Source organism: Lepidochelys kempii, chromosome 2, assembly GCF_965140285.1.
Source record: "Lepidochelys kempii isolate rLepKem1 chromosome 2, rLepKem1.hap1, whole genome shotgun sequence".
Lineage (NCBI taxonomy): Eukaryota > Metazoa > Chordata > Testudines > Cheloniidae > Lepidochelys > Lepidochelys kempii.
In genome coordinates this window covers 230,636,784-230,663,976 of record NC_136381.1, presented here as the reverse complement: position 1 = coordinate 230,663,976, position 27,193 = coordinate 230,636,784, and the positions used below count along the sequence as shown (strand labels likewise).

The 27,193-nt window shown below is 42.9% G+C and overlaps 1 protein-coding gene across 1 annotated transcript in view; it reads right to left on the bottom strand.

The window, feature by feature from the left end:
- Window positions 1-27,193, bottom strand: part of LOC140907675 (macrophage mannose receptor 1) — a 96,511-nt gene that overhangs the window by 20,656 nt on the left and 48,662 nt on the right. The window contains exons 17-25 of the mRNA XM_073334148.1: window positions 27,011-27,174; window positions 25,758-25,825; window positions 23,715-23,815; window positions 13,259-13,401; window positions 10,267-10,381; window positions 5,998-6,167; window positions 3,185-3,287; window positions 2,118-2,347; window positions 991-1,156 (exon numbers count right to left, since the gene is read on the bottom strand). Coding sequence (XP_073190249.1) covers window positions 991-1,156; window positions 2,118-2,347; window positions 3,185-3,287; window positions 5,998-6,167; window positions 10,267-10,381; window positions 13,259-13,401; window positions 23,715-23,815; window positions 25,758-25,825; window positions 27,011-27,174 — 1,260 coding nt within the window. The remainder of the gene's footprint in view (window positions 1-990; window positions 1,157-2,117; window positions 2,348-3,184; window positions 3,288-5,997; window positions 6,168-10,266; window positions 10,382-13,258; window positions 13,402-23,714; window positions 23,816-25,757; window positions 25,826-27,010; window positions 27,175-27,193) is intronic.

Below are 27,193 nucleotides of genomic sequence, written 5' to 3'. Positions count from 1 at the left end.
AACTTAGGCTTGAACAGAGACTGGGAGTGGCTAAGTCATTATGCAAGGTAACCTATTTCCCCTTGTTTTTTCCTACAAACCCCGCCCCCTTCCTCAGACATTCTTTTTAAACCCTGGATTTGTGCTAGAAATAGCCCTCCTTGATTATCATACACATTGTAAGGAGAGTGATCACTTTAGATAAGCTATTACCAGCAGGAGAATGGGGTGGGGGAAGAGAAAACCTTTTTGTAGTGGTAAACACCCATTTTTTCATGGTTGGTATGTATAAGAACATCTTCTGTATTTTCCACAGTATGCATCCGATGAAGTGAGCTGTAGCTCACAAAAGCTTATGCTCAAATAAATTGGTTAGTCTCTAAGGTGCCACAAGTACTCCTTTTCTGTATTGCTTCTGCCACTGCTAATATTTCAGGCTGTCTCTGTGCTGCCTCTGCAATGCGTTCTTCTACCGTTTTATGCTACTGTCTGTTAAACATTCACAATACCCTCAGTGTGCTGTAAGACCAAGAAGACATGGTCTCTAACTCAAGCAGCATACAATTTACTGTGGTCGTCAGCAACTTGACATTCACTATTTGAAAGGAATTACTTCCTATTAGTTTTCCCTGTTTTACAAGGCAATCCCTATGCACACAGCTGGACACGCAGAATAATGTACTGCTTTACTAACTACTTTGGTTTTACACTAATGAACTCGGTTGATGGGTTTGCATTTATGAGCTATGATTGTTCTCAGTGAACTTTTTTTAGTAGCTAAGCAAATAGGAATCACCACTGGCTTCCATTCCCGCTGGCCTGGTGCCCACTCACCATTTTCCCCCAACTCAGTTCCAAAACTCAGTCCCTTTGACTTGACTTTCTCCAGTTATTTGTTAGTTACTGAATATCAAAGGGAACAGTCATTTACTATATATCTGTACAGTCTCTAGCACAATGCAATATAAATAAGTAATCATCATTATTACCATTTTACATTCAATTGCTTACCATCTGACCATTTACAGATAGAGTAGTAGTTTTCATCACAGGATGCTGTCTTCCAGGTTCCTTCAAGGTCCAAATAAACACAGCCTATTTTCTGTTTCGGCTCTCCTTTGGCCCACTTAGTATACTTCAACCTCCAGTTATCAATCCATTCATAATGTCCATGAGTCTAAAAGCAAAATAAATTAATAGAAACAATGAATCAGATATCCATAATTGCTTTGCAGTCAGTTTTGTGAGAATAATTCTTTCACTGTCCTAACCTTTGTCATCTCTGGCATGATATGAAACAGAAAAATACCAAGACTCAGTCCCTTGCCAGTGGATAGATATTTACAGTCTGTCCATCGTCCTTTGTCAGAGGTTGTCATTCAAAAGTATAGAACAAAAATAGATGGCTCAAATTTTTTATTATGCTGTGGCATATGAAGTTCGCAAATTAATCCACCATCACTCCATCCTCCAGTTAGCTCGTGACCAAGTTTTGTTTTGAAGAAGTTGTACATGACATTGTTCACTCTGGTGTTTCTTTAATTTGTGCGGTCAATGGGTGCAGAAAGCAGAATTAGGGACTGTGCCAACCGTTTGCAAAAGTCATTCATTTTAATCTTGGTAAAGGCCCCAGATACCAGAATGAGGAACACAATATATATAAATTAAATTGGATAGCCCACCAGCTGTTCAGCATCTCAGCCACACAGAAGTTCTGATATTAATAATAGCGTTAGTTTAAAATAAATTCAGGGGTTATTTAGAGAAATTCAGGGGTTATTTTATTTGGATAAAAATAAATCATTTTCACCACACACCTAAAGAAGTTAGGATATTTTTCCAAGGGAATCATGACAGTGTGTTCATATGAAGAAAGCCATAGTGAGATGACCTGAAGAAAAAACTTGCCTGTAAAAACATAGAGCATAATGCCAAAAAGAATAAGACCAGAGAATGTGTGATTTAACCTGATTAATATTGATTAATTATTAAATGATTAAAGGTTAAGCACATTCCCTGCCTTTAAACAACGATACTATATACAAGTAGGGCAGTATGTAATCTAATGAGATCAAAAATGAATTAAGATAAGGAATGTGAGAGTTGTATTATCACAAAAAGTAGCAAGATGTTCTTACCAGATTGCTGTTCAGACCAATCCATACAGGCTCCCCATACTTTAACATTCGTAGCCATAGGAATGAGTGGCTGTAGGGATCTAAGATGCTGGCAAGGTCAGAGGACTCATGTATGCATTTTCTCCTTGCATCTTCCCATTTCATTTTGGAATGGACGAACAAATAACTACTGTTACCATAACGGATAAAGTTTGTGGGGACTGCTGTTGATGAATGGTACAACTTGGAGTCTATAGGGAGAAGAAAAAAAGGGAACGTAAAGTCGTTGGGGTTTTTAAAAATTAGTTAGGTCACGTTGTGGCTGGATCTGCATGCGATTGCAAGGCATGGATAAAAGAGACCCCTCTATCTCCTGACTTCTGGTCTTGGTTAAAGCTCTGCAAACCCACCAAAGAAAGTGAGGATTCACAGGTGTAAAATGAGGGCAGAGATTACACTGTCCTTGACAGCATCTAACAATGTTGATGATGGCACAACGGCTAGCATAGAATCCAAATTATGCTCTCGCTACTGTGCTAGTTCAGAAGAGCTGAAGTGAAGTAACAGAAGTCTAAGGAAACTATGACCCTGACTATATCCAGGGAGTAAGAGCTTGTCCACACAGGAGTTGCATCAGTTTAATTTACATTGGTCTAGGTTTGGTATACACATAAAGTTCCGCAAGTTTTTGGTTTAATAAAAGATGTGATTTTAAACTGATTTAGCTAACCTGGTGCAACCTTGTATGTGAACACTTTTAAATCAATTTACATCTGGCTTATATTGGTTTACCTGGTGTTGGTAAATTTATGGGTGGATATAGGCAGCGATCATATACAGGGGTCTGCACTGGTTTAATTAAATTGGCTTTTTGAACAGATCAAAGTTGAACTTCTCTATGCAGAAAAGCCTTTAAAAGCTGGTTTAGTGTGTAGACCAAGATTTTGATGCTCATATTTTTAAACAGTACTTTTTTCTAACCGTAGCCACCGAAGTGAAGGATAGTGGTGACATAATGCAAGTGGAAATCCAGCATTTAGTCCTCAAGCAAATCAAAAAAAGTTGCACGAGATTTCTGAAAAATGCACCTTTGTTAATTTGGCAAACATAGCCTTTGTTGTTGCCACAGCTTTCATCAACCCATTTCCCTGCCTCCTTAACAGGACTATTTTTCATAAAGACGCAGTCAGCCTATGGGGAAAAAGGATACACAAATCAGTTAATAAATAAATCAGAAGCAAATGAGAAAACCTCCTCCCCCTTTCACATCTGTAGACATGAATATATTTAAATTTCATTCCTGCGTCATTTTAAGATTCAGTAATGCTGGCATTATGCTGGTGACTTCTATGTGCTTTTGTTCCCCTCGTATTGCCCTTACTTCTTAACTTTCCTGTGGTTTTTCCCTGGTCAATCTGGTGAAACAATTGTGGGGGGCTATGAGAAGGGGGAAGAGCAGAAATTCTATTCTCTTACGATCCCCATTTTGTATAATATGGAGGGCATCAAAGCCACAGGAAAGTTCAGAGGGAGGTCTTGGGTGAAGTTGGTCATGGAAGGAAAAAGTGGCTTGATCCCTCTACATGGGTATCGCAGTCTGTTCCAAAGAAAATCTGGACAGGCAAGGAGCAGTGCACTTTTCTGAATTTTTTTCTCCCTCTTTCAAATTCATAGTTGCAGCTGTGCAAAATATTGACTGCCAAACTAGAAACACTTAGGTTAGGTTGCCAGGCTCCTGTTTTCGACCAGAATGCCCAGTCGAAAAGGGATGCTGGTGGCTCTGGTTGGCATTGCTGACCAGCCGCTAACTGCCTGCCCTGGCTCCATGCAGCTCCCAGAAGCAGCTGGCATGTCCGGTTCCTAGGCGCAGGGGCGGCCATGGGGGCTCCATACACTGCCCCCACCTTGAGCGCCAGCTCCGCAGCTCCCATTGACCAGGAACTATGGCTTATGGGAGCTGCGGGGGCAGTGCCTGTGGGCATGGACAGTGCGCAGAGCCCCCTGGGCCCTCTGCCTAGGAGCTGGAGGGTTATGCCGCTGCTTCCTGGGAGCCACCTGAGGTAAGCACCACCCAGAGCCCGCATCCCAAACCCCCTGCTCCAGCCCTGAAAGCCCCTTCCCACACCCTAAGTCACTTCCAGACCCTGCATCCTGCACCCCCTCCCACACCTCAATCCCCTGCCCCAGCCCAGAGCCCTGTCCTGCACACTGAACCCCTCATTTACTGGCCCTACCCCAGAGCCCGCACCCCTAGTCGGAGCCCTCACCCCCCTCCTGTATCCCAACCCCCTGCCCCAGCCCAGTGAAAGTGAGTGAGGGTGGGGGAGAGCAAGCGACGAGGGGGGGAATGGAGTGACAGGGGGGCGGGGCCTCGGGGATGGGCAGGGCAAGGGCGTTCAGTTTTGTGCAATTCGAAAGTTGGTAACCCTAACTTAGGCCCAAATTTTCAAGAACGTCCACTGATGAGAGTGAGATGCCTGACTTGAGATGGCATTTCCATTCCCCTGACTTCCAAATCCACAGAGCTTCTGTAAGCCTATAACAAACACACAGTGTTTCATAAAAATGTTTTACGTCTGCAAACATTTTTTAAAAGTTGCGCATGGCATTTTTTGCACTCTGTAGCTGTGTCAGAGAAACATTCACATTCTGATGCTTACCCCAAGCAAACAATCTTCTGAGACTCCCCCACCACGTGGTTTTGCATATGAACTATTTCTCATTTAGAACTAATGAAACCTTACAGACCTTGCCACTCTTAGGACAGGACTTTATAAAAGCAGTACACTTTTCAGAAAAGAAAAAATATTTTTCCTCCATAGTGACGTATTTTAAAAATGCCTTGTCTGATAAACTTCAGAATTTCTCCAACACTTCTCCATCTGTTCAGGATAACACATGAGAATTTCTGATAGCAAGGTGCTGTTTTCAGGAAGTTGGAGAGGTGCATAAGGTGCCAAAATCAAGGTTATATTGAAATTGCATTACAACTTTAAAGCCTGATCCTGCCCCTACTGCAATCCTTGGCGGATCAACTCCTTATCCAAGGAGTGACTTACTGTAACTCCACCACACAGTATGAAATAATCTTGCATTAGCAGAGAGATGAACTTGATGGATGGAATGTGTCTTTTTCTAGAATGCTGAGAAAATATAGGAAGCGATTTTTTCTGACAAGTCAAATGGTTATTTACAGAAGCTGGGGTAACACATGACTCTCCCCCACAGCAGCAGCATCTCTGCCCATCTGGAGGAGAGAGAGATGTTGTTGTGCAAGTGGCCCTGCAACCTGTACTCCCTTAGGAGCCCAAAGCCCCAAAAGGGAGAATGCCAGCTAGGGAGGACCACTGTCAGAATGATAAAAGCGATGCACTAATTCAGTTTTTATCCCCAAAGCAAACACCACAAGGCAGGGGTGCCATGGAGACGTGCACAAGTTAAAGCTGCTCTTCTTTCCTGAAACTTGGTTCAACCACGGCTGACCCCTCCTTGCAACATAGCAGTCCAGGCCCTTTATTAAACTAGCTCAGCAGCTTAATCCTGCTGGAAATCCTTCACAACACACCCTATTTGTGCAGCTCTTACTGGATGTCCTGTAATAGATTGCTCTTACTTCACTTGCTGCTCCTTTATTTGGATTCCTACTGTACAGCTGTAACAATGTGTTTTTTTTAAGCTGAGCCAATCATCAGTGTAAAAACTTATGACAAGCACCATAAACAATAGAGCAAGGCTTCTGCTAAATATATTTGGTCAAAGATTTAAATGCATTTTGCACTTGTGAAAGACCTGAATTCTGCGGTATCACAGCTCTAGCCTCAGTAAATGTCTTCGCTATGTCAGAAATAAACTGAGCAGTAACTATGGTACAGTTATTTAACAATTTGTAATTGATGTTCACCTGGCTATCATATGAATATAATGCCATTTGTCCAGATGGGAAACCTTTGCCCCAATTTGTAAAGTAGACTCCACTTCCATCTGTCCAAAGGTACTTGAGTTCATGGTTTATATCATTTAATCCAATCCAAGCATCAACCACAGAATCCTTTAAATGGAAGGTGAGAAAGGCTGAAAGTAAGAAGAAAAACATTTTACATGAAGGGTAGTAGAACACAGCTTTTTCTCATCGGAGAAGTTGCTGATGTGGCCAGAACTGGGTCAGCCATGGTCCAAAAAATTCTTGTAGTATTGAATCTTATAAATCTTCTAATCTGACAGTTTGCAAATTTAGATGAATGTCTTGTGGAGAAAGTGAAAGAAATGGATATTATTTCAACGTTAAGTTAAAAGAAACAGAAAAACAACTAAAAAGAACAAGATGGGAAGATTTTTATTTTGGACAAAATTGGAAAGGCACTTTGGGGAGGGTAAGTTGTTAGTTTGGTGAGCAAGGAATCAGATGTACAATTTTTTTATTTGTACAAGTTATCACAGATGTATGCAGTGATGAGCTGCCAAAATCTCAATAACCAGTTACCTCCTCACGCCACGAGGGGGTCGTGGCCCTCCCCCTCCCCCCAGGACTCCTGCCCCATCCAACCCCCCGCGTTCCTTGACACCCCCGCCGGGACCTCTGCCCCATCCATCCCCCTCCCCTGTCCCCTGACTGCCCCCAGAACCGGGCAGGAGTGTCTCGTGGGCCACCATAGTGGGTGCCAACCCCGCCCCTAAGAGCCAGACGGACCTGCTGGAGGGCGAGGTGGGGAGTCCCGGTGGTGCTTACCTAGGGCAGCTCCCAGGAAGCATCTGGCAGGTCCCTGTGGCTCCTAAGGGCGGGGCAGCAGCCGCTCCCCGCACTGATCACATCAAAAGTGGTGCCTTAGGCACCGATTTGGTAGGTGCTCCGGGGCTGAGCACCCACAGGCAGCTCCCTGCCCCACCCCGCGCCCAGCCCCAGCTCACCTCCGCTCCACCTCTGCCTCCTCCCCTGAACGTGCCGCCCCGCTTGGCTTCTCCACCCCACCCACCTGGCTTCCCGCGAATCAGCTGTTCGCGCAGGAAGCTTGGGAGGGCTGAGAAGCAAGCGGTGGCTTCACGAGCAGGCCCAGGGAAGCAGAGGAGAGCTGGGGCGGGGAGCAGTTCCCCTGCGCCCCCCTGCTGCAGCGTGGGCAGCCCTCCTCGTGCCCCCCCACCCCCCCAGCTCACCTCCGCTCCTCCTCCGCCTCCCTGGGCCTGAGCGCGAAGCTGGGGGGGCGGAGAAGGAGAACGGGGCAGCGCGTTCAGGGGAGGAGGCACCCACCAAACTTTCCCCGTGGGTGCTCCAGCCACGGAGTTGGTGCCTAAGGCACCACTTTTGGCTGGTTGTTAAATTTAGAAGCCCTTTTAGCGTGGGACAACCGGTTCTAAAAGGGCTTCTAAATTTAACAACTGGTTCCAGCAAACTGGCTCCAGCTCACCACTGGATGTATGTCTGACTCTCCAAGTACAGTAATAGTCTCAACAGCAGATTAGTAAAGCTGCCCCTCTGAGGTTCCTAGGTCTTATTCCATCAAGTGCCCTATAGCCTATGACCAGGACTTTGAAATTTGCTCTGAAGCAAATGGGAAGCCAGCAGAGTTTATGAAGAACAGGTGTGATATATCCGCATCAATCTTTGTTGCTAAGGTTTACTTAAGAGATGCTGCGGCTGGCACTGAAGCTAGAAATCACATCTCTGGAAATGATCAAAAATATTTGCTTTAGGGTCAACAAGTATCTTGTGTTTGAAACATATGCTGCCCTGACTGCCCTCACTCCCCTGCCCCTTGTTTGCTTGGGGGACCACTGGGACCCATTCACATTACAAGTTCCTTCATGTTTTTATACCAGTTGCTGATACTTCCACCTAAGCTGATTACAATATGGTTGAGTTAAATGTAAATGCTCTTTTGTGGAAAACACAACTATGTGCCAACCACACTCGTGCATCTGCACCTGCCACGTTGCCTACCCACATTTGTATTTCTGCATTCTGGAAAAATCTAGGTAGGTACCCCAAACTGCCTCAGCCAGTGATAGAATGCAGAGGGGATATGCACAAACAGCGGCATGAGTAGCATGATCAGCAAAGTATTTTGGGTTGTCCTACTGCACAGAGAGCTGGAAAGGAAATAATAGTGTTCTGGTTATTGGAAGACAACCATGGCCCAAAATCCTCCCCTGGCAAGACTGAAACATGGCTGACTGCCAAAGTTACAAACACAGCATCAATCATATTTTGTGCAGACATAAACCAAATTTAGAGCCAACCATCTCACTAACTTGTCACAGACTTAAAGTTGTAGCGTACACAAGCCTCAGCTTTGTTCTTTTGTCTGGTCAGGAACAGGTGATTATCACAAAGCTAACCTTAACCAGCTTTTAGAGTTTCAGCCAGGAGCTTACTCTTCTCATTGAATTAATAGCCATTTTTGTTTCTCTGTTCTCCCAGCTGGTTGTCCTCCAAAATTTTCTTAATATGAACATCACCTGTGCCTTATCCTGCCAGGAATAAAACCTGTAGGTTTGCGTGCCAAACCTTAGTACTGTTGTCCTGCTGGGAAGTGCAATGGGAAATCAACCCTTCCTTGCACACTTCTGTTGCCAGTAATAATATTGGTTTGTCCCACCAGTCCTACTGTTCGTATGTTTCTTACCTAGAATTCAACCCTTGTGCATAAGCAACCTTTCAGGAATCTGTACAATGTGGTCACAATAGGAATGTTTCCCTTGGAGGGAATTCAACCACATTTAGATCAGTCATATTTGATCCCTAATTTTTTCCGCACTGGGAGTCTGATTTTCTCCACCATGGAAAATCATACATTAGTATGAAGGTAATGGAATTACTCTGATTTTACAGTAACGTAACTGTGAACATATCAGAATATAACCTCATTTACTTCTCTCACTATGGCTCTGTCTGTCCATTTGTGCTCTTTTAATTTCATAATTTCATATCTATTGCTTTGGTGCAATAGCTGTTTTTCAAAGTCATTTTTCCCATCTTTGTTGTTGTTCTTTATTATTTGTATTATTGTAGTGTCTCGGAGCCGCCATCATGGACCAGGACTCCTCCGTGCTAGGCTCTGTACAAACACAGAACAAAAAAACAATCCCTCTCCCAAAAAGTTTAAACAATCTAAGTATAAAACAAGAGGCATCCGATGGTACAGGAAGATGGGGGGAAGTTGTTGTTGGGGGGGCAGCTAAATGAAAGGGAAGGGAAGAGGGGGAGGGGGACAGGGCAGGTATGGAGTGAAGTGTGAGGAGGGAGAGGGATGGTTGGAGCAATTAGCCAATCAGCACAGGGCAGAGAAAGTCACAGAACATTCAGCAGTTCTGACTGGAATGTCCAGAGGTCCCTGCTTTAGCTGCTTCCCATCTCTGGCTGGCTGCTCTCTGCAATTTTGCCCCAGAGCCACATGGCAGGGGAGGGAGGGAGGCACCGCCTGGATTCTAGTGCCTCTGGTGTGGGCATTTCTCACATTTTCTTATGTGTTTTAATCCATTTACAACTCTTTCCCTTTCTCTGACTGTGTCACATTTTCCTGCTTCACTTTCTTTTTGTTTTCTGCATGTGCTGTCCCACCCTGTAGCTCCCCAAAAGAAGTGCCAAGTAACTTATTTCCAGTGGAGCAACACTAGGAGTTGAAGCAGTTTGAGATGGACTTGTCCTCAGCAGCAGGAGAGTTCGTATCAGTTTTGGGTCACTTCAGCTGTAAAAATGCTTTGCTGTTAGAAGCTTCACATAGTCCCGGTGTTACTTTTCTGGCACAATGGATTGGGAAGCTAGCAACAGTACAGTCATTATGAAGCAAAAAAGTCAGAAGGGGAGGGGGTGACTTGGAGGAAAATTCTCAACTGATTAAATTTACAGGTGACAATCTTTAAAAGTTGTCAGATAAATAACAATAATTGCGTATAACAAATCTCAAACACAGTAATCAAATCAGTCCCCCAACCAGATAGAATGGTAACTTGGTCCTAGCAGCTTTTTGTTACTACTAAAAAATATATAGCGGCACTCATATCTACAGTATATGCTTTCAAATATACATTACTCTCACGTAACTAAAATTTTTCTTAATTCTATATGTAATCAGTGACCGACAAAAAATAGTACAATATATTACTGCTGCTGAAGATTTACACTTTAAATTTGCATTTATAATTATTTACATTAATTGAATGATATCTGGTACAGTACCTTGCACTTGTTCATTTGGGATGGTAACTAGATTTCCGCCTAAATTCATACAAGCTGTTCGTGCAGCATGCCACGACAGCCGCTCATCTTCATTTGAGCCAAACATTTTGTAACACTGAAATAAGAATAAATCATGTAAATATTTTACTTGCTGCAATACTCCCTGCAGAAAGGAAGCCATTCTTTTTGAATTAACATGACTGCCATGTTCAAGTAGGAAGGTGAAAGCTTTGCATCACCATAGGAATGCTAAACTGTGTTCTACAAAAAGTTTATGAAAAAAACCCATTTAGAATGAGGTTTTTGAGGTGATGCAGTTGATTATAAAGTGAAAAGTAAAAATATGGATGCCAAAAAAGTATGTTGTTAAAGAAAATGTATTAACCAGATTTGATTTGAAATCAGCTTAAACAAAAAGCAGAAGCTGGCTGCTTTTATAGGCCAGCTGCCTATATTTGGTGAGCTACACAATGATTGAAACCAGCTTGTGTGTGTGTCTTTAACGATACAAAGCATAGGTTGAATCACAGAACAAAGCAGTGATTTTTGTGATAAAATGCAAATAAATACATTTTTTAAAAGAAATGTCCGGTAGTCTGTGAGGCTGAAATTTGCACAAGAAGTCCTGGTAGTACATTGTGGAACAGAAAAAGTATCTGTGTTGACCTGAAACATTCTTTTTTCAAGTAATAATGTCAACAGATCTGCTACAATGTGTACTTCAGCCTGCTTGGAACTTGGGGACAGAGCTAGAGACCTGTCAGTCACTGGCAGCAGAGAAACAGTCTGTTTCTTTTAGAGTAACAGCCGTGTTAATCTGTATTCTAACCAATTTATTTGAGCATAAGCTTTCGTGAGCTACAGCTCACTTCATCGGATGCATACTGTGGAAAATACAGAAGATGTTTTTATACACACAGACCATGAAAAAATGGGTGTTTATCATTACAAAAGGTTTTCTCTCCCCCCGCCCCACTCTCCTGTTGGTAATAGCTTATCTAAAGTGATCACTCTCCTTACAATGTGTATGATAATCAAGGTGGGCCATTTCCAGCACAAATCCAGGTTTTCTTCTCCCCCCCCGAAGTCTGTTTCTTGAAGTTCCGTCCAACTGATACAACTTCCAGGGTCAGGGTAATTCCATTTTGCGTTCATATGTTACTGATTGTGTTAACTATACTTGGAAGAAAAAGCATAGTTTCTCCTATTGTGGAACATGGAGGTAATTTTCCCTAAAGAAGCAAACCTGAAACTTTGTTTGTGAATTTCCAACTCTGTCTCCGGGGTGGACTGGATCTGTGAATCTTATTATTTTCAGGATGGACATTTTCAAGTAAACATACATAAGTTTTCCTATTCTTCACCATACTAAGTTCCACAGATCTGTTACAATGGGATTTTACACCAGTATGCTTCCAGCAAGGGAAGCAGGATCATCCTTGAAACATGGACATCCAAAATAAGGTAGTATATGTATCTTCTATCTTCCCCTGAGCACTGAGATATGGAGACGACTTGTGCCAAAAAGTGGTACTGGCTAAAGATTAGATGACCAACATGTAGAATTTGGTGAATTTAGATACTGATGGCCACAAGGCTGCCTAACAGATTTCAATACTGGACATGTGACTTTTCTGCTTTCCATTGTCAGTATTCCTACAGATTCTATTTTGATACTTGATAGAAGGAAGAAATCTATCTTGAATTCACTTTGGAAATTACTGTTATAGAAGTTGTGAAGACTACTTGTGTGAATTAAAAGTATGATTCTGGGTCTGATCGGAGAAAGCTCCCAAGTTCATATATTCATCTAATTAGAGATAGTAATTATCAGGTAGTTTACTTAATGGATAGGAAGTATATTGACACTTGCCACATGAATTTGAATGCAGTAGTGCTTTTAGGACCAGAATAGGAGATTCTTCCTATCAGGTTTATGAAATCTTTATTAGAGAGATTTGACTTTGCAGTTGTTAGGATACAGCTGTGGCAACACCACTGATGACTTTGCTTTCACAAGTTCCTGATGCTCGTGGCGTTCATTCACGATTCTGAACACTAAGGGCCAGATTCTGATTTCAGTTACACCGGTGTAAATCCAAAGAAACACCACTGAGACTGGATTTACACCTCTGCGATTGAGATCAGAATCTGGTCCTGAAATTCCAGTTCTATCTCTGCTGAATGTCCTAACACTGACATAGAAAACTGGGTTAGCATAACATGTGTAAAGCCACACTGGATCAGCGTGGAGAGGTAATATAGCACCACCTTAGCAAAAGAACAAACAAAAACACACAAAAAATCCAATGTATTAAAAGTCATACACAACATCTACATTCATAGTCTCTTGCAGAATGAATTAAGCCCCTGGAGGAATGGGAGCAGGGATTCTGAAGAGAAGTTATTTGTTGAACAAAATGATCTACTGTTCAGAACAGTTTCTCTAATACACTCTGATGGGCTTCTTCATATGCTCTGCTCAGGGCTGATGCTGACACTCACTTTCAGTTATCTAATAAATCTCCAAAAAAAGCAACAATCCGAAAAAAGTGGAAATTCAGTTAAATATACACATTAAATTCTACCAGGATCATTCCTGTGTGAAAGGTACGTAAGACTTACAGCAACTTACACTGCTTATATCCCCTGATTTATTTCCTAAAGGATTTAAATATGGTTTTATTAATTACCAGAATAGCTCAACCAACCAATAACTGAAAAAAATCAGACCCTGTTTTTCATTAAATGGTGCATATTTTTGTAAAGAAAGTTGCTTGCATACAATTTCATCACAAATGAACATGTCATGCGTGCCATAATCCCCTTTGCATGCAATGAATAATGAATTAATGAATAACGTATGCAGACCTAAGGCCTCTCTTCGTGAAAATCCAGCCCTCTTTCTCCACTACTGTATCATAATAATAAATATAAAAATGCATAATTCCTCTGTCTAAAATACAAACACATTGTGGATATGTTACTGTACCTTATTTTGAAACAAAAGCCAAGTTTCCGGACATCCTCCTGGCGGTGAAGATGTTGTAGGAGAAAGTGTTGCATTAATGGAACTGTTGTGCCTTTCACATATATAAGGATTTGGATAACCACAGTTTATATCATTCCATAATCCTGAATATGAGATAAATACATAACTGGGTGAGATTCACATTTGTCATGAATACCCATCCCATGAGAGACAAAGTGGGTAAGGTAATATCTTTTATTGGACCAACTTCTGTTAGTGAGAGAGACCAGCTTTTGAGCCAAACAGAACTCTTCTTCAGGTCTGGAAAGGTACTCTGAGTGTTACAGCTAACTGCAAGATGGATCTGATTATTTAACGTAAGTGGTTAGCACATATTCTAAGGGACGATTCAAAGTACGGAAGTTGGTCCGATAAAAGATATTACCTCATCCACTTTGTCTCTCTAATATCCTGGGACCGACATGGCTACAGCTACACTGAATATATCCCACCCCATGTCTGTTGCATGAAAAATTATTTCAATATAGTTACATTAGTTACAGTGCTATTATTTGAAGGATATTAACAGTAAGAGTCAGTGCCTCACAATTTGTGTAGTATTTTACATCTCTGCCAAAGTAGTGTACATTGCCACCATTGTGTCTGGTGGCATTTAAAACCCATTTTGCATATGTGTAAGTGATTATACAAAACTGAGGAAGCTTTTGGGAAAGGAGGCGCCTATACAGGAAGGATGAGCTCCACCTAAGCCAAAACAGAACCAGATAGTTGGCATGTAAAATTGAAAACTTTGTCTTTTGTTATAGCATAGGCTGGGGGGAAGCCAACAGGTGTAGAGGAGCACATAGTTTGGATAGACACAGATCTTGGGAGTATTTATTAAAGGGGACACACTATATCGAAATATAGAGGCTAGGACAGAAGTTGATAAAATACTTAGGAAATGAAAAGAAAAAGTCAGATGAAAAAGAGTCCCATTCAATTACATCATATGAAGACAGACAACTAAATACTGACAAATATTATAAGTGCTTGTATGCAAATGTTAGAAGTCTAAACATTAAGATGGGTGAACTTGAGTGCCTGATATTAAATAAAAAGAAAAGGAGTACTTGTGGCACCTTAGATACTAACCAATTTATTTGAGCATAAGCTTTCGTGAGCTACAGCTCACTTCATCGGATGCATACTGTGGAAAGTGTAGAAGATATTTTTATACACACAGACCATGAAAAAATACCTCCCCCCACCCCACTCTCCTGCTGGTAATAGCTTATCTAAAGTGACCACTCTCCTTACAAAGTGTATGATAATCAAGGTGGGCCATTTCCAGCACAAATCCAGGGTTTAACAAGAATGTCGGGGGGGGGGGGGGAGGAGGAAAAAACAAGGGGAAATAGGTTACCTTGCGCTGGAAATGGCCCACCTTGATTATCATATACATTGTAAGGAGAGTGATCACTTTAGATAAGCTATTACCAGCAGGAGAGTGGGGTGGGGGGAGGTATTTTTTCATGTTTTGTGTGTATAAAAAGATCTTCTACACTTTCCACAGTATGCATCCGATGAAGGGAGCTGTAGCTCATGAAAGCTTATGCTCAAATAAATTGGTTAGTCTCTAAGGTGCCACAAGTACTCCTTTTCTTTTTGCGAATACAAACTAACACGGCTGTTACTCTGAAACCTGATATTAAATGAGGACATTGATATAATATGCATCACAGAAACTTGGTGGAATGAGGATAATTAACAGAACATGGTAATAGCAGGGTACAAAATATATAGCAATGACAGAGAAGGCTCACTGTGGTGGGAAAGTGGCAGTATACATGAAAGAAAGCATAAGGTCAAATATAGTGAAAATCTTAAATGAATCAAACTGTACTATAGAATCTCAATTGATAGAAATTCCATGCTTAAATGGTAAGTGTATAGCAGTAGGAATGTACTGCTGACCAATATGGTGATGGTGATTGTGAAAGGTTCAGGGAGATTAGAGAGGCTAAAAAAAACAGAAAACCCAGTAACAATGGGGGATTTCAATTATCCCCATATCGACTGGGTCTATGTTACCTCAGGAAGGGCCCCAGAGGTAAAATTTCTACACACCTTTAATGATTGCTTCTTGGAGCAAATAGCCCTGGAACCCACAAGAGGAGAGAAAATTGTTGATTTAGTCCTAAGTTGGAGCACAGGATCTTGTCTAAGAAGTGAATATAGTTGGACCACTTGGTAATAGCGACCATAATGTAATTAAATTTAACATCCTTGTAGCGGAGAAAATACCAAAGAAACCCACAATAGAAGCATTTAACTTGAAAAAGGGAAACTACACAAAAATGAGGACACTTACTAAATGGAAATTAATAGAAACAGTCAAGGATGAAATGCCTGCAAGTTGCATGGAAGCTATTTAAAAACCACTATAATAGAGGGACTAACTAAATGTACATCCCATATAAAACAAAAAAAAAATAAAACAGAAAGAGCACAACAACAAAATGCCATCGTGGCTAAACAGCAGAGTCAGAGAGGCAGTTAGAGGCAAAAGTGCACCCTTTAAAAATTGGAAGTCAAATCCTACTGAGGAAAATAGAAAGGAGCATAAACTCTGTCCATAAGCACTCTGCAAATGTGTAAGTAGGCAAGTCAAAAAAAAATCTGAAAAGCAACTACCAAAAGACCCAATAACAAACAGCAATTTTTTTTTTAAGTTGCTCAGAAGCCGGAAGCCTGCCAAACAATCAGTGGGGCCAATAAATGACTGAGGTGCTAAAAGAGCTCTTAAGGAAATCAAGGCTGTTACAGAGAATTCTTTACATTGGTCTTTGGGACATGAGGCAGATTCCCAAACATTCATTTTAGGTGGCAAATCAGAGGAACTGTCCCAGATTGAGGTGTCAATTGAGGAAGTATTGGAATGCATTGATAAATAATAAGTCACCAGGACCAAAAGGTTATATACCTGTCAGGATTCTTGAATGAATATCAGGCAAATTGGTTGAAACTGTAGTAAAGAATTATCAGACACACAGATGAACAAGATATGTTGGAAAAGAGCAAACATGGCTTTTGTAAAGGGAAATCATGCCTCACCAATATATTAGAATTCTCTTAAGGTGTCAATAAGCATGTGGACAAGGGTGATCCACTTCATATAGCGTACTTGGACTTTCAGAAAGCCTTTGGCAAATACCACACCTAAGGCTTCTAAGCAAAGTAAGCGGTCAAGGGATAAGAGGGAAGGTTCTCTCATGGATCAGTAACTGGCGAAAAGATAGGAAACAAAAGGTAGGAATAAATGGTCAGTTTTCACAATGGGAACAGGTAAATAGTGGACTCCCCCAGTGATCTGTACTGGGACTTGTGCTGTTCAATTTATTCATAAATGATCTGGGAAAAGGAGTGAGCAGTGAGGTAGCAAAGTCTGCAGGTAACACAAAATTACTCAGGGTATGTCTACACTACGAAATTAGGTCGAATTTATAGAAGTCGGTTTTTTAGAAATCGGTTTTATATATTCGAGTGTGTGTGTCCCCACAGAAAATGCTCTAAGTGCATTAAGTGCATTAACTCGGCAGAGCGCTTCCACAGTACCGAGGCTAGAGTCGACTTCCGGAGCGTTGCACTGTGGGTAGCTATCCCACAGTTCCCGCAGTCTCCGCTGCCCATTGGAATTCTGGGTTGAGATCCCAATGCCTGATGGGGCTAAAACATTGTCGCGGGTGGTTCTGGGTACATATCGTCAGGCCTCCGTTCCCTCCCTCCCCCCGTGAAAGCAAGGGCAGACAATCATTTCGCGCCTTTTTTCCTGAGTTACCTGTGCAGACGCCATACCACGGCAAGCATGGAGCCCGCTCAGGTAACCGTCACCCTATGTCTCCTGGGTGCTGGCAGACGCGGTACGGCATTGCTACACAGTAGCAGCAACCCCTTGCCTTGTGGCAGCAGACGGTACAGTACGACTGGTAGCCGTCATCGTCATGTCTGAGGTGCTCCTGGTTGCCTCTGTGAGGTCGATCAGGAGCGCCTGGGCAGACATGGGCGCAGGGACTAAATTTGGAGTGACTTGAGCAGGTCATTCTCTTTAGTCCTGCAGTCAGTCCTATTGAACCGTCTTATGGTGAGCGGGCAGGCGATACGGACTGCTAGCAGTCGTACTGTACCATCTTCTGCCGAGCAGCCATGAGATGTGGATGGCATGCAGTCCTTTTGCACCGTCTGCTGCCAGCCAAAGATGTAAAAGATAGATGGAGTGGGTCAGAACAAGAAATAGACCAGATTTGTTTTGTACTCATTTGCTTCCCCCCCTCCCCTGTCTAGGGGACTCATTCTTCTAGATCACACTGCAGTCACTTACAGAGAAGGTGCAGCGAGGTAAATCTAGCCATATATCAATCAGAGGCCAGGCTAACCTTCTTGTTCCAATAAGGACAATAACTTAGGTGCACCATTTCTTATTGGAACCCTCCGTGAAGTCCTGCCTGAAATACTCCTTGATGTAAAGCCACCCCCTTTGTTGATTTTAGCTCCCTGAAGCCAACCCTGTAAGTGCCCCTCCCAGGGTCAGAGCAATGGCAAACAATCAGGCATCTGAGAGTGCTGTCCAGAGCACTCACAATGGAGCACTCTGATGGGGCTAAAACATTGTCGCGGGTGGTTCTGGGTACGTGTCGTCAGGCCCCCGTTCCCTCCCTCCCTCCGTGAAAGCAAGGGCAGACAATCGTTTCGCGCCTTTTTTCATGAGTTACCTGTGCAGACGCCATACCACAGCAAGCATGGAGCCAGCTCAGGTAACCGTCACCCTATGTCTCCTGGGTGCTGGCAGACGCGGTACGGCTTTGCTGCACAGTAGCAGCAACCCATTGCCTTCTGGCAGCAGACGGTGCAATACGATTGGTAGTCGTCCTCGTCGTGTCCGAGGTGCTCCTGGCCACGTCGGCTGGGAGCGCCTGGGCAGACATGGGCGCAGGGACTAAATTTGGAGTGACTTGACCAGGTCATTCTCTTTAGTCCTGCAGTCCTATTGAACCGTCTTATGGTGAGCGGGCAGGCGATACGGACTGCTAGCAGTCGTACTGTACCATCTTCTGCCAGGCAGGCAAGAGATGAGGATTGCTAGCAGTCGTATTGTACCATCTTATGCCAGGCAGGCAAGAGATGAAGATGGCTAGCAGTCGTACTGTACCATCTTCTGCCAAGCAGCCATGAGATGTGGATGGCATGCAGTCCTTCTGCACCGTCTGCTGCCAGCCAAAGATGTAAAAGATAGATGGAGTGGGTCAGAACAAGAAATAGACCAGATTTGTTTTGTACTCATTTGCCTCCTCCCCTGTCTAGATCACACTGCAGTCACTCACAAAGAAGGTGCAGTGAGGTAAATCTAGCCATGTATCAATCAGAGGCCAGGCTAACCTCCTTGTTCCAATAACAACGATAACTTAGGTGCACCATTTCTTATTGGAACCCTCCGTGCAGTCCTGCCTGAAATACTCCTTGATGTACAGGCAGACCCTTTGTAGCTCCCTGAAGCCAACCCTGTAAGCCGTGTCGTCAGTCGCCCCTCCCTCCGTCAGAGCAACGGCAGACAATCGTTCCGCGCCTTTTTTCTGTGCGAACGCCATACCAAGGCAAGCATGGAGGCCGCTGAGCTCATTTTGGCAATTAGGAGCACATTAACCACCACACGCATTATCCAGCAGTATATGCAGCACCAGAACATGGCAACGCGATACCGGGCGAGGAGGCGACGTCAGCGCGGTCCCGTGAGTGATCAGGACATGGACACAGATTTCTCTGAAAGCATGGGCCCTGCCAATGCATGCATCATGGTGCTAATGGGGCAGGTTCATGCTGTGGAACGCCGATTCTGGGCTCGGGAAACAAGCACAGACTGGTGGGACCGCATAGTGTTGCAGGTCTGGGACGATTCCCAGTGGCTGCGAAACTTTCGCATGCGTAAGGGCACTTTCATGGAACTTTGTGACTTGCTTTTCCCTGCCCTGAAGCGCATGAATACCAAGATGAGAGCAGCCCTCACAGTTGAGAAGTGAGTGGCGATAGCCCTGTGGAAGCTTGCAACGCCAGACAGCTACCGGTCAGTTGGGAATCAATTTGGAGTGGGCAAATCTACTGTGGGGGCTGCTGTGATGCAAGTAGCTCACGCAATCAAAGATCTGCTGATATCAAGGGTAATGACCCTGGGAAATGTGCAGGTCATAGTGGATGGCTTTGCTGCAATGGGATTCCCTAACTGTGGTGGGGCTATAGACGGAACCCATATCCCTATCTTGGCACCGGAGCACCAAGCCGCCGAGTACATAAACCGCAAGGGGTACTTTTCAATAGTGCTGCAAGCTCTGGTGGATCACAAGGGACGTTTCACCAACATCAACGTGGGATGGCCGGGAAAGGTGCATGACGCTCGCATCTTCAGGAACTCTGGTCTGTTTCAAAAGCTGCAGGAAGGGACTTTATTCCCAGACCAGAAAATAACTGTTGGGGATGTTGAAATGCCTATATGTATCCTTGGGGACCCAGCCTACCCCTTAATGCCATGGCTCATGAAGCCATACACAGGCAGCCTGGACAGCAGTCAGGAGCTGTTCAACTACAGGCTGAGCAAGTGCAGAATGGTGGTAGAATGTGCATTTGGACGTTTAAAGGCGCGCTGGCGCAGTTTACTGACTCGCTTAGACCTCAGCGAAACCAATATTCCCACTGTTATTACTGCTTGCTGTGTGCTCCACAATATCTGTGAGAGTAAGGGGGAGACGTTTATGGCGGGGTGGGAGGCTGAGGCAAATCGCCTAGCTGCTGGTTACGCGCAGCCAGACACCAGGGCGGTTAGAAGAGCACAGGAGGGCGCGGTACGCATCACAGAAGCTTTGAAAACCAGTTTCATGACTGGCCAGGCTACGGTGTGAAAGTTCTGTTTGTTTCTCCTTGATGAAACCCCCCGCCCCTTGGTTCACTCTACTTCCCTGTAAGCTAACCACCCTCCCCTCCTCCCTTTAATCATTGCTTGCAGAGGCAATAAAGTCATTGCTGCTTCACAGTCATGCATTCGTTATTCATTCATCACACAAATAGGGAGATGACTACCAAGGTATCCCAGGAGGGGTGGTGGAGGAGGGAAGGAAAATGCCACACAGCACTTTAAGCACAGCACTTTAAAAGTTTACAACTTTAAAATTTATTGAATGACAGCCTTCTTTTTTTTGGGCAATCCTCTGTGGTGGAGTGGCTGGTTGGCCGGAGGCCCCCCCACCGCGTTCTTGGGCGTCTGGGTGTGGAGGCTATGGAACTTGGGGAGGAGGGCGGTTGGTTACAGAGAGGCTGCAGTGGCAGTCTGTGCTCCAGCTGCCTTTGCTGCAGCTCAGCCATACACTGGAGCATACTGGTTTGGTCCTGCAGCAGCCTCAGCATTGAATCCTGCCTCCTCTCATCACGCTGCCGCCACATTTGAGCTTCAGCCCTGTCTTCAGCCCGCCACTTACTCTCTTCAGCCCGCCACTTACTCTCTTCAGCCCGCCACCTCTCCTCCCGGTCATTTTGTGCTTTCCTGCACTCTGACATTATTTGCCTCCACGCATTCGTCTGTGCTCTGTCAGTGTGGGAGGACAGCATGAGCTCGGAGAACATTTCATCGCGAGTGCGTTTTTTTTCTTTCTAAGCTTCACTAGCCTCTGGGAAGGAGAAGATCCTGTGATCACTGAAACACATGCAGCTGGTGGAGAAAAAAAAAGGGACAGCGGTATTTAAAAAGACACATTTTATAAAACAGTCACTACACTCTTTCAGGGTAAACCTTGCTGTTAACATTACATACATAGCACATGTGCTTTCGTTACAAGGTCGCATTTTGCCTCCTCCCACCGCGTGACTACCCCCTCAACCTTCCCCCCTCCCTGTGGCTAACAGCGGGGAACATTTCTGTTTAGCCACAGGCAAACAGCCCAGCAGGAATGGGCTCCTCTGAGTGTCCCCTGAAGAAAAGCACTCTATTTCAACCAGGTGACCATGAATTATATCTCACTCTCCTTAGGATAACACAGAGAGATAAAGAACGGATTTTGGTTGAATGCCAGCAAACATACACTGCAATGCTTTGTTCTACAGTGATTCCCGAGTACGTGTTACTGGCCTGGAGTGGTAAAGTGTCCTACCATGAAGGATGAAATAAGGCTGCCCTCCCCAGAAACCTTTTGCAAAGGCTTTAGGACTACATCTAGGAGAACCACAAATGCCAGGGCAAAGTAATCCTTTCCCATGCTTGCTTTTAAACCATGTATAGCATTTTAAAAGGTACACTCACCAGAGGTCCCTTCTCCGCCTGCTGGGTCCAGGAGGCAGCCTTGGGTGGGTTCGGGGGGTACTGGCTCTAGGTCTAGGGTGAGAAACAGTTCCTGGCTGTCGGGAAAACCAGTTTCTCCGCTTGCTTGCTGTGAGCTATCTACAACCTCCTCCTCATCATCATCTTCTTCGTCTCCAAAACCTACTTCCGTATTGCCTCCATCTCCATTGAAGGAGTCAAACAACACGGCTGGGGTAGTGGTGGCTGAACCCCCTAAAATGGCATGCAGCTCATCATAGAAGCGGCATGTTTGGGGCTCTGACCCAGAGCGGCTGTTCGCCTCTCAGGTTTTCTGGTAGGCTTGCCTCAGCTCCTTCAGTTTCACGCGGCACTGCTTCGGGTCCCTGTTATGGCCTCTGTCCTTCATGCCCTGGGAGATTTTCACAAAGGTTTTGGCATTTCGAAAACTGGAACGGAGTTCTGATAGCACGGATTCCTCTCCCCAAACAGCGATCAGATCCCGTACCTCCCGTTCGGTCCATGCTGGAGCTCTTTTGCGATTCTGGGACTCCACCATGGTCACCTGTGCTGATGAGCTCTGCATGGTCACCTGCAGCTTGCCACGCTGGCCAAACAGGAAATGAGATTCAAAAGTTTGCGGTTCTTTTCCTGTCTACCTGGCCAGTGCATCTGAGTTGAGAGTGCTGTCCAGAGCGGTCAGAATGGAGCACTCTGGGATAGCTCCCGGAGGCCAATACCATCGAATTGCGTCCACAGTACCCCAAATTCGAGCCTGCAACGTCGATTTAAGCGCTAATCCACTTGTCAGGGGTGGAGTAAGGAAATCGATTTTAGGAGCCCTTTAAGTCGAAATAAAGGGCTTCACTGTGTGGACGGGTGCAGGTTTAAATCGATTTAACGCTGCTAAATTCGACCTAAAGTCCTAGTGTAGACCAGGGCTCAAGATAGTTAAGTCCAAAACAGACTGCAAAGAGTTACGAAGGAATCTCACAAAATTGGGTGAGTGGGTAACAAAATGACAAATGAAATTCAATGTTGATAAGTGAAAAATAATGCACATTGGAAAAAATAATCCCAATAATATAAGATGGTGGGGTCTAAATTAGCTGTTACTACTCAAGAAAGAGATCTTGGAGTTATTATGGACAGTTCTCTGAAAACATCTACTCAATGTGCAGTGGCAGTCAAAAAAGCCAACAATTTTAGGAAGCATTAGGAAAGGGATGGATAGCTAAAGAGATGATAAAACAGAAAATATCATAATCCAGGAATATTCCTACACCTTGAATGCTGTGTGCAGTTCTGGTAGTCCCATCTCAAAAAAGATATATTAGAATTGGAAAAGGTACAGAGAAGGGCAACAAAAATGATTAGGGGTATGGAACAGTTTCTATACAAGGACAGATGAAAAAGAGTGGGACCGTTCATTTTAGAAAAGAGATGATGATGGGGGGATATGATAAAATCATGAATGGGGTGGAGAAAGTGAATATGTAAGGGACTAACAGGCAGCAGGTTTAAAAAAAACACAATGCACAGTCAGCCAAGGGATGTTATGAAAGCCAAAACTATATAACTGGGTTCAAAAAGAATGTGTAAATTCATGGAGAATAGATCTATCAATGGCTTTTAGCCAAGATGGTGAGAGATGCAATCTCATGCTCCAGGTGTCTCTAAACCATCAACTGCCAGAAGCTGAGACTGCATGACATGGGCTGGATCCTTTGATAATTGCCCTTTTCTGTTCATTCCCTCTGAAGCACCTGCACAGGTCACTATCAGAAGACAGACCACTGGTCTGACCCAGCACGGACATTCTTATGTCCTTAAGATGAAAGGCAATGGAAAGGTTTGAAGATTTTGTTATTTATGTCATCAACATGAATTTCTTAGTACCACATTAGCTCAGTTAATAACAACAATAATAATTATTATTATATACTTATATAGCAGCCATGCCCAGTGGCCGCTGTTAGGTCCCATTGTGCTGGATACAATACAAACACATATGAAGAAAGTTAATTTTTTGTAATACCTCTAAAAAAAAAAAAAGAAGCAGCAAGAAATAAACCACAGAAGGAAAAATTAATGACCTACACACACAAAAAAAATTAAATCCAGAAATGTCATATTACTCACCTAAGTTTTTATACATGACTACACAGTTTTCATCATTGTTTGCAAAGTTGGGTTCATGTGCTGCCCATGCTAAGAAATTCACAGGGGTTCCATCCATCCAGCTTAAAATCAGACAAAACAGAACCTATTTATGAATACATTTATTTGCTTCCATGTTACAAAAAATCATTTTGCAAAATGTTGAAGAAGTCTATCGACCACTTAGTGTAGAGTGCTTTACTTGTCCAACTTCCATTAACATTAAATGCTATGAGAAGGCTAAAGACTTAACTGAGAAGAGAAAATACGTTTTTTATATTTTTACTTTGATTATCCCTGTGTTTATTCTGTATCTATAGATCTACTAACTTTCTTTTTAAATATCTGGATATATTTCCTAACACATTCCAGCTGCTTTGGCACAGGTCTGGTGACGCAAAGCAGCTATAAACATGGCTTAGCTGCCTTGCTAGAGCAGCACAAGGCAGTCCAAGTGTGTTGGCGACTATGGTTCATATTCTAGCTCCTTGCCTATTTTCTTTTGTGTTTTATTTTTCTGTAAACAACTGACTGATTTCAAATTATATAATGACTAATACAGAAAAAACACAACTACAAAGACATGATAAGGTGCATACAGTGATTTCTATGAAAAAGTCAACAGTTACCATCATAAGAAACCTAAGATATGTTAAAAGAAAAGGAGTACTTGTGGCACCTTAGAGACTAACCAATTTATTTGAGCATAAGCTTTCGTGAGCTACAGCTCACTTCATCGAATATGTTAAGTATTTCCTATTTTAATACAGGAAAAGACTGCAATATTTCAGACAACGGTGTGGTAACTGCTGGCCAAAAAGGATCATTATACATGGTGACCCCCTGCAAGGAAGGAAGATATGGTAGTAAGTACTTATATATAACTATGAACTTTGTTGAAAAGTAACGAGTGAGAAACAAACCTACTGTTTCTACAAAGGCACAGACCTTGCGTTACAGCTGAGTTTTGCCCCTGATTTGTGCAGTAGTAATACACCTCTGTACCTCCCAATCCTGGGACCCAGGACAATTCTGAATGTAGCCAAAGGACCACTATGGAAGCTAGGGATCAGCATGGCACAGCAGAATCCAGACACTCCCATTTCCCCCCAATCCAGGCTTTATCTCCAGCATCACTTTTTCTTTTACTTCTAAGTAACAGCTATTTTTAAAAAAAAAAATCATTTTTTCTTTTGAGTTAACTAGAGATGGGTGTAAACTGAAATTGTATTGATCTAATCCAGTCAAATTAAAAAAAAAGATTTATATCTTGTAGAACTTCAAAACTCAGGGCTGTCTCTTCAATTAAAATATCTTTTGGGATGCACTACTAATCTTAAAACAAATGGCAAAGTACAACTTTTCAAAATCCATCAGAACTACTGAACTTTTCTTCTTTTTTTGTTTTAAAAAGGTTATTTTTTTTAAAAAGGTTAATGTTCTAATATTCTTACGGAATTAATGGATTTGCAAGGGTTTAAGAGCCTGACCCAACTCCCTCTGGAGTCAACGGAAAAACATCACTGATTTCATTGGAAGTTGGTCTTCTATGAGGGCAGAATTTGGTCTGGTATCAATAGATAAATATTCTTTTAAATTCCTCAGTGTGGTTTTACTTTGTAAGATTCAGAGCAATGGTGTAACTAAGAGCAAAATTCAACTCCATTCCCCCGCTCCCACCCCTCCAGCTACAGAAAATGTAAAGTAGCCATTATTGTGACCAATCATATAGAAATGCTATAATAAATAATTAATGTGGGATTTTCTAAAAATTTTGAATGAAATATGCTTGTGAACTGAGATCTTTATGCCAATATTTAGTTCAGAATAAATTTTTACAACCCTCAGTAATGGAAACACTAAGGGTGACATCATGGTCTCACTGAAGTCAATGGCAAAACAGTCTCAATGACTTTGATGGGGCCACAATTTCACCCTAAAGTTCTCTATAATCACAGCTTTGTCCAGTACAAGACTTGTTTCACTACACTATGTTACTAGCTTTGATGTTGCTTGTTTACTTACCTAACCTGTTTATCCAAACTCAGTTCTAAACCAATGAAATATGCATCTTCTTTGCCATTTTTCAAGATCTAAAACAAAAAGATAAAACTTAAACACTTTCCTCTTTATAAATCAAAAATATTTTAGTGTAACTGCCTGGAGAGTGAGTTACAGGTCCCCGTCTGTGCTGATCCACAGAGGATATAAATTGTTTCATCCCACAGCAATAGAGTTTCGGCTCTTTAGCTTAAGTCGTAGCAGCTCGTGCTTTTAGCTCTGGAGGTACCCAGTTCAATCCCCAATATATTGACCAAGAGGGTAGCCATCACATGGAGTAATTATTTCAGTTTCCCTTCAAGGTTGTTGGATTTAATATCTAGAGAAATTTCTAGTGATGGACATTCGCTCTCCTATGATTTGGATTAAATTCGAGATAGATCCTTCATCTTTTTTCAGTATTGCTCTTTAGTCAGTTGAGCAAAATTGTTATTTAATGAAAGTCTGCCTTATAAGCACATTGCTGATTTTATAAAATGGAGACCAACTCATAGGCTACAGGAGAATTTACCCCAAATTTCCTAATCACTCAGGGTAAACAAGCTCTTCCCTGGGTCTCAATCTATGCCCCATATTCTCACTTCCCTCTCAAGATTTCGCCAGTCATACAATGCTGAGAGATAGGGGACAGACCTGTTGGTTGGCAATTCCACTTTTATTTCTCTCTCTGTCACACACACACAAGCTGAAACCAACAAGACCATGAGGCTTTGATTTTATCTGGAGTACTGCATTGAAGATCTCCAGCTCTGCAGGATCCATGCCTCAGAATATTTTGAAGTTGTCAAGCAACTTAGCAGCTCAGTAATTTCAGGCCAGATCTTGCCCATCTTTTCGGTGAAAACTTCCACTTTATTCAGTTCTTTTGAGACTGACAAGTGAAGCAGTGGCTAACTCTGGCAATTGTTATTTTGCGGAGCAATTTGGTTCTTGTTAAAAAGCTGATTTATAGCCATAAATTGATTCAAATTAAAGTTTAAGATCCACTAGCAATTGCTAACACAGTTCAGTGACAGTCCCTCTCTTGACCAGTTTGCCAATTAAAGGCCTAATTCACCACTGCATTATTGCAGTTTTATGACAATGTAACTTCATTCATTTCACAGGCATAAAACTGGAATGACATAGTAGTGAATCAGGCTCTTAGGAGAAATATTCTGTGACCATGTTCACTGTACTAGATTACTAATTGCTGAAGCAAGGCCTGGTTTGCTCACATATCTCCACAGCATCTTTCTTTCACTGTCACCCTCGATGACAACAAGATCTCCAAAATTCTTCTTGCAAAACTCCCTGCCTTTTTCCATGGGAACACTTTCTGTGCTGAAATAATACTGCTTGTCTTCTTGTATAATCCATCCATCATCTGTGACTTTATATTCTGTAAGGTAAAAAATGAG